This window comes from Pieris napi, chromosome 9, assembly GCF_905475465.1.
Source record: "Pieris napi chromosome 9, ilPieNapi1.2, whole genome shotgun sequence".
NCBI lineage: Eukaryota > Metazoa > Arthropoda > Insecta > Lepidoptera > Pieridae > Pieris > Pieris napi.
Window position 1 is genome coordinate 3,081,859 of NC_062242.1, and position 12,571 is coordinate 3,094,429.

At 33.4% G+C, this 12,571-nt stretch overlaps 1 protein-coding gene and 1 pseudogene across 2 annotated transcripts in view; both read right to left on the reverse strand.

The window, feature by feature from the left end:
* LOC125052637 (max dimerization protein 1-like) overlaps positions 1-12,571 on the reverse strand; it is a 256,765-nt gene that overhangs the window by 34,470 nt on the left and 209,724 nt on the right. For both annotated transcript variants that reach the window (XM_047653586.1, XM_047653585.1), the window contains exon 4: positions 8,286-8,400. In XM_047653586.1, coding sequence (XP_047509542.1) covers positions 8,286-8,400 — 115 coding nt within the window. The remainder of the gene's footprint in view (positions 1-8,285; positions 8,401-12,571) is intronic.
* Positions 11,543-11,662, reverse strand: LOC125052795 (annotated as a pseudogene).

A 12,571-nucleotide genomic window follows, 5' to 3' on the forward strand; every position in this document is an offset into this window, starting at 1 on the left:
TGGTCAAAGCTCACCGATGTCCAGATTAAGCATTCTTATAAACGAGCTAGGTCTGGATATACATAGTTGCTCCCCTCACACTATAAAATGGATTTTTGTTTAGTTTTTGTAATTTGAATTTTTTCTTTGATTAGTAATTGTTTTTTTTTGTAATGTTTGTTTTGTTTAATTATAGGTTATGATCTCTATATATATGTCATGTTTGCCTTTAAGTGCTTGTCACATTAAAAATTGTATTTTGTGTTTGTTTTTACCAATGTTGTGTGCCGAGCGTTGGCAAGCTTTTTCTCAATAAAAAAAAAAACTTTCTTACCGAATCTTACCGAGAGATTGATTATTTTTACCCTCTTATTCAGAAATTATCGCCTTGAAAGCAAACGTTTAAATCAAAAAAACATTTTCATAACATACAAATACAAGCAAATTCCAAAAATTTTTAAAATTTCAAAATTTTTAAAACTTAAAAGTCTGAAAGCGGCCACTGACGATACGTCCACTAATCCGAATGGAGCAGTCGTCGTCCAAAATCGTCCCATGAATGGTAAAAAAGTATTCCATTTGGATGGACGTCAGCCAGCTCTGGATTTCCAAAAGGAATGAAATCCATGCGTCCAGGCCAAATGGACGTCATCCGTGGCCGTCCGTCAATGGCAGAAACGTGCGCCTCGCCATATGGAAGCAGTCCGAATTGTCCGTGAATGGGCGAAACGGCGTCCATTTTTTTTGAGGTTTTTGTTTCAGTTTATGTTTTGATGTCGATGGTGGTGCATGTGCTGTGTATTTGTCAAGCGTTATAATTTTTTTTTTATTATGTCTTTGTCCGCGCGTGACTTTGTGTTGGAAGTAATAGAAAAATATAAAGGATTTCTATTTTTAAATAAATATATTTATATTAATAAATAAATAAAAGTATTTCTTTGTTTCAACCAATCCTTCATCCACCTTCTCTTAGGTTTTTTTTGTCTTTTTAATAAAATACACACAACTGCTGTCACCAGTAAAGTATTGTTATCCATAGTATTATTTATTTCCGTTCCGAACGATTGCAAAGTTCGAAGTGACGCCATGCATCCAAATGGAAGTATTGTGAATGGTACCGTATCTCGATAAATTTCCATTTGGAGTGCATCCAAAAGGAAGTCTACTAAATGGACGTATCGTCAGTGGCCGCCTTTACATAAAGAACAAAAACTCCAAAAGCTTCCTTAAAACTGGTAAAAACAACTTAGTGACAATAGAACTCTTATAAAATTTAAAAAAGGAATAATCTTATTGAATGGTTACATTGTCTAACGCAGGTAGGCGCGGGTCGCGGCTGGCACAGAAATAAAATAATTATAAATCCGAGCCCTTTAACCAAAATGGGCAATAAATTTCCACAGAGTCAAGATCTACGACTTCCGTAGTCGACTGTGCGAGGGTGAAGCGGGTGGTATAGTACACAAATATACGGTATTCTATACGGAATAGTTACGGTGAAAAGGTGTGAAATACATTCATATTTTACTTCCCAACTGTAGGTGTAGAAGAGAAAATTCGTAACAATATTTGTGCTTAATAAAATAAAAATTTCTTTAATTCTTATCTATTTTAAAAGCTAACAGTTTCATGTCATATATCGATACAATTATATCACAATACACGATGTCAATATTTGGGAAATTGCAGTTAAAAACACACAAACTTTTGTGGTATCCTTTGTTCATATTTAAGTAACTTAATAAGCATACCCTATATTGTTATATCATGTGAGGGGGAAAGGGGCGTTAATAGGTAAACTTAGTGATTCGCAACCACGCTTCATAACACGTTGTAGCCGGCTATTTCGGATGTTAGATGGTTTTTGTTGATAGCTCGTTGGTTTTAGATTTATTATTATAATTACAATTTTGGAACTATATTATAAAATTATCTACACTTTGTTTATTGATATGCTTTTCTGTATATTGAGAACATAGGTTAATATTTGTACCATATTTTTAAAATTATATTTTAACAATAATTAACTAACCAAAAAATATTAGTGAAAATATTACTTGCCTTGGTAGCTTCGGAAACACCAATAACACACGCCCTAATGTCAAGTTCGATTCCCAACAAAAGTCATGTATACAAGGAATCATTTTAAAAAGGACCTTCCTTATTACAAAGACAAAGTCCAGGGTACAACGTTGTATAAAATAAACAAGCACTGTTCAATTCGCACTAGATATCTGCCGTGTACAATCATGTCCAATTTATCGTTACTTTGAGTTGCTACGGCTGCTCTAGTACCCTCGACAGCTTCGACAATAGGCTAAGAGCTAGTGATACATATAATAAAGCTCGTAATGAAAGTGATTTTAGGTCTAGGCCTCAAATTTCTGTATCTGTTTGATGATCATTGGTCAATCTAATAGGCAAGTACGTGATCAGATACACGCCGTCGACTTTTTGGGTCTAAGACAATTTTCTTACGAAGTCTTCCTTCGCAATTCGAGCGAATGATAAATGCGTTCTAGTAAGTCTATTGGTGCACAGCCGGGGATCAAACCTACGATCTCAAGGATGAGTGTCGGACGCTAAAGCCACGGCAAAGCCTCACTAAACACAGACTACTAAGATTAAAAAAATACTATCCTTATATCTAAAAAATAAAATATGATATATTATTCTTTAAATTGCAATTTTTACCTAATATTTCGTATCTAATATTATACGAGATAATTGGGATTAGTAAAGTGAAAAATTTACAGTAATCTACATTGCAGTGAACTGGGCACGGCCAGCTGTGCACAAAGTGGCTCTTACGCTATAGATTTCTACCAATGACTGGTAGTTTCGGTCAATTCCGAGTTTCGCCGACTCATGAGCTCTATGACACGGCAAACACGTTCCGATAATTATCCGCTTTCGAGAGTGCTTACACGTTATATTTCACGCCATTCTTTAGTACGCAATATTAAGGAACGTATCCTATATATATATAGATACACAATTCATAAATTAGATTATTTCATTATCATATATAATAAATTAGTAAAAGGAATTTACTAATTTATTATTTACAGTTATCAAAAATTGTGTAAAACTTTGCACGTCTTTAATGAAAATTTCAATACAAAGTTTTCCAACTAAATCTGACCTCGTACAAGAGAAGTAAAACAATACTTTTTATAGAAGCTACTCAAGACTAGAGATATTTAATTGGCCACCCATAAATCCCGACTGTTATGGAAGTCTCGATCTGCCACGGTTATGTTTTATTAATAATAACTTATATATATTGTATTATTTGAATTATATAAATGTAAGTTATTATATAATAACTTATATATATATATATTATATATAGAATATATAGTTATATTATTTGAATTTAACTATTTTAAAACATTAAACGTGGTAAAATTGCCGTATTCGAGAACACAGAAAGATAATCGTCGTTCAATCACGCAAAGCTAATGCAAAAGATAGCAGATAATAAAAATAATGAAATTGTAAACAGTGCGTAGCGTCGCGTGCCACAGTCGCGTGATCACCTTCACATTAATGACTTATTTGATGAATGACAGCAGCTCCATGCCACCGTTGTACATTGTCTTATATTTAAATGATACAATGAATTATTAAAAAAGTACGCGCGTGGAATAACTTGTAATTACAAGATTAATTTTTTTTTGGATTATCGCAATATTACGAACGCATCGCATTGCAACCACTGTTATGAATATGACCCGTGGTTTGTCAGTCGATGTAATTTGGTAAACTATTACAATATATATCGTTTCTGACAGAAAAGATGTGACAGTTATTCTGTAAGAATGTCAAAATATTTGTTTTAGTTAATAGTCTCTTTATATCTTATATATAAAATTCGTGTCATGTTAGTTACCATACTCCTCCGAAACGGCTTGACCGATTTTTATCAAATTTTATATGCATATTGGTCTGAGAATCGGCTGGAATAGTTATTTTTATTGAACTAGAAAAATGTTTCCTAGAAATAATATACATTGCAAAACAAACGTTTTCCGGGTCAGCTACTCGTAGTAGCTTAATAAAATAAAGCATATAGAATCAATCAAGTTAAACACCTGTATTAGCATCACCGGAAAAAAAGACAAAAAAGAGGAAGACAATTGAGTTGAATAGACCAAATTAAGGGAACAGCATGTGGTACATGGCAGAGAGTGGTACAATGCAGGCAAGAATGGCGGGATTTGGAGTAGACCTTTGCCAAAAAAGGGCAAATCTATAAAGAATGATATAGAAATATAAATGTGCTTAAGTGTAAAAGTATCTGAAATAAACGGCTATTACTATTAGTATTACCGAAATGCAAAGGAAACGTTTGTATTCTGTAATTATATGCTTGAAAACAGCTTAAAAGCGTAGGCCTTTAACAGAGTATGACAAATACACAGTTAGTGCATCTCGGGTTACGCTTTAGTATATTAGCTTTTGTAGAGGTGTGAGCGATGGCCGACAAACCGACACAGCCTCCATTAGTCTCCCAACTACTGTGCTAATACCGTAGAGTCGTTAAATTGTCTATGAATCATGTATATTTGGTCACGTGATATTTTATTGCGTTTAAAAGGGGTTTTCAAATTATTTCGTTGTTATTATAATTTTCGTCGTTGTTTTTATTTGTATTGCGTCAAAAAATGGACACAATATTTAACATACTATAACATTTGAGTTTTCATAGGTATATTTATAATAATTATTACTTCCATAATCCCATTAATACGATTAACGATCACATACTCATACATATACATGAAATCATATTACATAATTATACATTCTTTGTAATAATAACATAAATCAATGGCGCTACAACCTTTTTAGGTCTGGGCCTCAGATTTCTGTATAGGCAAGTAGGTGATCAGCGTTCTGTGCCTGACGCACGCTGTTCTCTTTTTGGGTCTAAGGCAAGCCGGTTTCCTCACGATGATTTCTTTCACCGTTCAAGCGAATTTTAAATGCGCACATAGAAAGACAGTCCATTGGTGCACAGCCGATGATCGAACCTACAACCTCAGGGATGAGAGTCGTACGCTGAAGCCAGTAGGCCAACGCTGCTCTTTGTAAGAAGAATAATAAATAATCTTTGCCTTTGATCAATTTAATTTTCTAGACAAGTAGGTGGCCTATTGGCCTATTGTATTGGCCTATTGGCTTAAGCGTAATCAATCCCCGAGCGCGTGTTTGAATCGCGGTTAGAATTTGGAATTATCTTTTATATGTGCAATTACTTTGCTTCTACGATGAAGGCAAACATCGTGGCATGTATTTCCTTTGTACTGTAATATAAGGCTATGAAAAACAACGAAATTCATATTTGCTGTCAGCATAGACACTATTGAATCAACAAAATGCAATTTGTAAAGGCCATACAGTAATGTAGCATTCATCTCGTTGCACAATTACTCGAAACTGCATTAGATTACTGTGGACATAATCACATTATGCCGATCTCGCCGCGCCCGGAGCGTATGGGGGATTCATTTTCCAAGTTTTCATAGCAATTTTCCATATTCTTCAACGTAGCTAATTCGATTTATCTGAGGCTTCCGTGTAGGTATGATAAAATATTTATAAATAGGGTTGATTAAAAACCGTTTTTCCTTTGTCGTGGACTTTTCTGAAATGTTAATAATTTTCTCAACTTTATGACATTTGATTCTTGTATCTGTTTTCTAGATATTTTATTAGGTCCCCCCTTCGACTGGATCTTGGATGAGCCGGTATACTCATAATATTTTCTTCAATGTATGATAAACTATTAATTGTGCACATCAAAAGATAAATTGCACAGACGAGATTCAAAGGTATCACCTCGGGGTTAAGAAACGACCGGCTAACCTGTATATTTCTAAAAAACAATGACGAAATTCTTAAAACTTCGAATTTTGAATATCGAACACTATCTAAAATGGGTCATCGCTTCCTTTACTTAAGAGGACCTCCGATAAACAAAGCTGCAAAGGGTTCATACAATTCCGCCCGTACTTCCGGAACGCCACTTCCGGACCCTCAGGTCTAGTTCTTAGCCCCCGGGAAGCCCCCCGGGAAACGCCACACCCCCGGGAAACAGGAGATACACCCGGGTGGTATGACTTTTGTTGGTTTATGAGTAGTGATAACTTATGGCCGAGGTTTTCCGTTTCATAGTCACGTTTGTTACCAGAATCGGCCATAAAGTCATGTGGTAGAATTCAGCTACGAAATTAATTGTCCGATTAAATGACTGCACCGTTACCCTGTAACTTATACTATGTGCGCTGTAGCATGGTTCGGCTGATAGTTGCTTAATGTTTCTTTCAATTTGATTTTATTAGTAGACTATTATTTGTTACATTCTGTCACCCGAACCATACAAATACTAAATACTATTAATGCTACGAAATCGCATATAAAAAAATCTTCTAGATCGGTATCTCTATCGTTATTCAAACTTAAAGAGTACGGGCGCTTGCAGTGAGCCAGTTAAGACCGTCTTTGGATTCATAATAAACGTACTAAATAGTAAATAGTTATAGTAGCCAGGACTACAGCTGTAAAAACGTGTATTGGGCGTTATATGTTTACATAATAAAATAAATACGGTTCTATATATAAAGCAAGATGTACATATTTGTGAAGTAATGAAGGCGTATGTACTAATCTCTACTCCCATTACTTCCTCAGGCGCTCACACCATATGGAACTGACGTAATGAGATCATATTCTAACAGTACAAAGAACATACAGTGGCGAAAAGTTCTCAACATATTTTTACCTTCTACAACTACTTTTCTTACTGTGTACTACTAATATACAAAAACGACAAAAATGAAGCTATTTTTGGCACTATTTTTGGTAAATTAACTTTATACTTAATTGTGAAACTTAAATGATGTGAAAAAATGCAATTACGCGATATTCAGGAATATATATAATATATGAACAAATTTAGTCAAAATAGTATTAAAAGGAGTGCTCTAGGTCTGAAATTGAAAGATATAGTAAAACTAGAAGAAATAAAAGACAAGAAGTAGTATACAGCAATAGAGGCTATTATTATTAAAAACAAATTTAGTAATAATAATGAATAGCATTGACAAATTTAGTCTAATTGTGAAAATTTAACTATTTACAAATAGACCATATCAAATACTTGATAGCGTAGTTTTGACAACTGTATCTTACTTTTTCATTGTATTCATCACTGTTTAACGTGCGTTAGACTGTGGTCTCGCTGTGCACGTTGGAGATGTTATTGTGAAATGGGATTAACGGGTGCATTACAAGGGGATGTTGCACTAATTGTATTTGCTAGTCACATTAAGTGATATTGTTGATACAATCAAATGCTTTATTTTGATTAGTGGTCAACAAATAGCTAGTACAGGTTTAAAGAAATGTATTCTCATAACAGACAATAGTCTCATGAGGACTTATATACTAAAGATATTATCACGTCGTGGGTCATTGAAGAGCTTCAAGGATGAATTAGCGAAGTAGAACTTGAGTGGAATTTCATTTACGTAGAGAACTGAGATCACTCAAGAGATGGTTTTAATTTAAATATTGCCAGGCTGCCTGCACTTTTTATATTTTGTGGAAGTTTATTATACCGCAGCACAATGTTTTTTACCGTAATTGGTTCTAAACTTAGGTAGAATTCGATTATGAGTGCCTCGTGAACTGCGCTTCTGAATTTGTTTTATTTTAGTGAAAGTAATGTTAGTATAGAATTTTTAAATTGTTAAAAAACACACAAATATCTATTTTGTGTCTGTGCAACATATAGAGTTTCCTTTGTCGAAGTATTGCTGTGTTGTTTGTCTAAATACTGGACGCAAAACAAAATGGCGTTTATGGCAGTCGCGTAGATTCGATATCTTATAAAAAAATGTTTTATTCCTTTTAGTTTTCTGCTAAATATACTATTGTTATACTTCCAATTTATTATTATTAATTAATTCTCATTTGTTTATTCGTATTTGTTACGTTTAAATGTTAAAAAAAAAGCTATATAGCAGCGTTTCCCAACTTTTATTGTACCATGCCTCCTTAGCTTTTCTAAAATATTATGCTCCAATATATAACATACATAATTTATAATATTAAAAATTGAAGTGTCCTAACACATCTTTAATGAATAGGTAGGAAGAAAATTGAAAACGAAACACAGTAAGTAAATTTTCAAAACATAATGAAAACGTCCATTTTCAAATTGCCACTGTGTGGGAAACACTGCTATAAAGTATTAAAAAAATTATGCCCAAAAGACACCTTTTTAATTAAGTTACCTTTATAAACCGTTTGGCCTTAGTTAATAGTCCTAGAGTGGTGTGTCGTGAGGCCTCGGGTCCCAAGGGCACCATGTCCTTTAGTTTTTCTAGACAACTTCTTAAATGTGCCCTCCTGTAACAAAGAAAATATTGTAAATAATCTAGGACATACATAATCTAATATATACAGTGTCAGTGTCTCGTGTCACAATGTTCGTTCCCATTCCCCTCCGAAACGGCTCTACCGATTCTTATGAAATTTTTTATGCATATTCAGTAAGTCGGAAAATTGGCTACTATCTATCTTTCAAACCCCATATGGGTGTCCAAAACAAAAAAAAAATATTTTTTTTAGACAATTTTTTTTTGTTTTTATTTTTGTATGATACAGTATAAAAAATACATACAACCCGTAATTTTCACCCCTCTACGGTCAACCCCTATTTTTTATTTATTATAGATAGTTATTTTTATTGAACTAAAAAAAAGGTACCTAGAAATAATATACATGGCAAAACAACGTTTGCCGAGTCAGCTAGTTTAACCATAAAAATTTCACGAGTCTGATAATAATCAACCTCAATTAGAGAAACTTAATATAATACGAACGAGATACGCGTCGCCATCAGCTATCCCAATTTTAATCTACTAGGTTCATTCTAATATGTATCTTTAATGCCCTTTTGAATAGATTAAACACGCTAATATTAGAAGGTAATTGATTAAATAATTGCACACCTTACTTAAATTCTTTAAATAATTTGTGCGCGCTAAAATATATAATATTAAATACTTAATTTATACATCGCTCTTAACTCACTCAGCGAACATACAAAGATGTCAATAGTCGATAGCATTCAGTAAGTGCAACGTCCTTGTTGACGGGGTTCTGTGCAACAGAGGTTCTGGCCCTTGGTATCGCAAACAACCTTGGCCGTCGCATATATCCCCTAGATACAAAGGAACCAAGTTTCTATGTTACGTCTATTCACCTTCTAAGCCCTTCACTTAGAGCTCCTCTAGTGTTTTATAAAAAAACTATTGTACACTAGCTGACCGGGCAAACGTCGTTTTGCGATGTATATCATTTATAATAAAAAAAGGGGTTGATCGTAGAGAGGTGAAAGTTAGGGGTTGTATGTATTTTTTAATGCTGTATCATAAAAAAAATAAAAACAGAAATGAGAATCGGTCAAGCCGTTTTGGAGAAGTTTAACTACAAACACCGCGACACGAGAATTTTATATATTAGATATTCATTTTTATTAATTCGTAAATATCTAAAGTATTTAAGAATGCTAAATGTTTAGTACACACTTTATTTTTGCACTTATAAAACATCAATTTTTAACATTAGTGTAAAAAAGAAGTTTGGAAAGCGAACAACCTAAACAATGTTAATAAATGTTATAAATTATTGAATAGCGAAATAATTGAGCTCAAAAAAGTACAAGTATTTTTTTATCGTTCGCAATAAAATCAAATGCATTGGCAGTCGTTTGTCGCCAAAGAAAGCGCCCGCGGCCACCGGGGTCTCGCTCGCTTTATCAGGCGTAACTAAGCTTATTTCAAATACTGACGAATAAGCCGACGTATTTTTAAATATTTTTTCTTAGATTAAGATATATATAATGCGGTATAACATTTGGCTTTGTATCAGTCATAACAGTATAAAGCTATTTTAATATAAGATAAGCTTTTAAAAATCTATTATCAAAGAAAACTCTTGGTTTGGGCATCCAATGGATATTAATTTGATTCATTGATATTATTTGCAATTAAACTCGAAAGTTTAAGAACAAGTCATACTGAGCTGTTTTATATCCTCCATTTTGGTACCCCCCAAAATAATGTACTTACAGGTATTTAAAATCTATATAATCAATAGTACGCGATTTTCGAATTGTTACATATTATCTGCAAATGTGTATTTTCCAAGGAAATAAGGAAATCGAATGGATAACATCATCTAAAAACACACACACCCAATTACATTCCCACATATTACACATGGTGTGTGTGTGAGTGAGCAATTTATTAGGACGTTGTCATTATCAGTACATAATATTTGTCTGTATATGGTGTAATCTATTTTGGCTATATTTTTAATTTTAAAATTGTAAATATTATCATTTTTAAATCTGCGAATTATCAATAAAGTGATAGATAAAATATATGTCGATCCAAATTTATTATATATATTTTCGCCAGCGAAATCGTGTGCGAAATTTTACCTTTCCGTTAATATACAAAAAACCGATGAAAGAAAACAGTTTCAGTCTAATGTGTTGTCGTAATGTAAGTGGACAATAAGAAATGTCACAAAAACTGGTCCAACGAAAAATTACATACGGAAAATAACAATAAACAACAAACGAAACCTTGACAACTCGTAAGTTTTTTTGACTGTGACAACATTATTATATACACATTACACATATAACACATTATATATATATACATTGTAGAGGGAATACATAATATTATTATATGTATTTCCTCTACATTATTAGTATAGATAATTAGTTTTAGACTCAATACATTAAAATAACACTAATAAAAGAAGATGACAATGACAAAAAAAGTCTAAAAGGTCTAACTCTATAGCAATGAATGCAGAATAAGTATACCCATTGTCAGAAAAAATCAATTTCATATCTTTTAGCACACACAAGTTGAAAAATGGGAGCAAAATTGTTTCGAGCCGCCATTTTATGTCACACGTCAAAAGTGACATTGACAGGCGCGTATCAGATGCCCAGGCCTACAGGCAATGAAATTTTATTCCTTTCATTTCTGGAATTACAAGTATTTCATTTTCGGGATCATTCACCGAGCCTCGAGGTGAGGTGGAATTAATGTCTTCCAATGGAAGTTGACACTGACATTTTGATTATTTGATTATGGCAATATCAAAATACATGTACTCTAGACGAGATCGATTTTCATAATGGTTATGGCGTCTTTAAGCTTATTACCTCTTCAGCTCCTTACTAATTCGCCGCGAGAGTTTGTTCGCATGGATACCCGATTATGTGTGGATAAATGTTAAATGTATTAATAATTTTTATTGATTTTTTCCTTTTGCAAATGTTTCAACTTTTTTTGTATATATATTATGCATTCAATATAAATAATTTATGTAAGCTGTAGTAAGGGGAAATAAAAAACGAGGTGTTAAGGGACACCCGGATGGAACGAAGTTCCTTTCGATTAATTTATATGTTAATTGGTATCATTTACAGTATGATAGATTTTCTCGACACCAATCTTACGAAAAAAAAAGCCGAGGTGTTCCCAGGCGGTCACCCATCCAAGTACTGACCTCGCCCGACGCTGCTTAACTTCGGTGATCGGACGAGAACCGGTGTATTCAACGTAGTATAGACGTTAGCGATAGCTAAATCGAAAATCCAATAAATACAGGATGGTGTTCAAGAGATCTATTAGAAATTATACACATTTTTTCTAGTCTTCGCGTATAGGTTGTAGAATATGTTTGTAATGAGGAAGGGTCGGGCGTTCGCGGCCTCGATTGCTCAAAGTGCCACTATACACTCCCGTCTTGAAACTTTAAATATTCGCATCCCACTTTTTGCTTGATGAAAAATATGCAAATTTCGCTTCAACTTAAATGTAATATGTTAGTATTAACATACATATTCGAGCGATAACTCGTTGCCACAGAGTAATTTGCATGAATATAGTTTGACGAGCGTCTTTCTCCCAACTTGCACGGGTTTAGCTGCTCTGTGCTAAGACTTGCATAAGCGTTTAATATTGTTCTAGCGTGAGGCAATTTCAATTTTACTTATTAAGACGGTAAGCCGCAAAAGAGGACAAAGAAAGATGTAAAATTAAAAAAACAGACAGGAAATGTTTCAGAATATTGCAAGAAATAAATGTATGATTTTAGTAAATCGGTAAATATTGGAATATGTTAACTTAAGTAAAGCTTAAATTTTGTGGGCTAAAGTTTTTCGCGATGAAATGTTCACAAGGCTTTCTTTTTTTAATTTATGCGTGTAAGTAAAACAGTAACGGATAATTTATTGTAAATATATTTATACGTCACAGTAGTGTGAGCGACAAATTATGTCTTCTTACTGATTATTCCTTTTATAATATAAATTGCAAGACAAAGGGTATTAGCGGCAACGAACACATGAATAATACAATAATATTCGCTGATAAGTAATATTATGTTGACTTAATTTTCTACAATACTAATGAATACCCAAAACTAAGGTAATGTTCATTAACAGTCGTAGTGTTCTATAATGTTTTGACACTACGTATTCGTG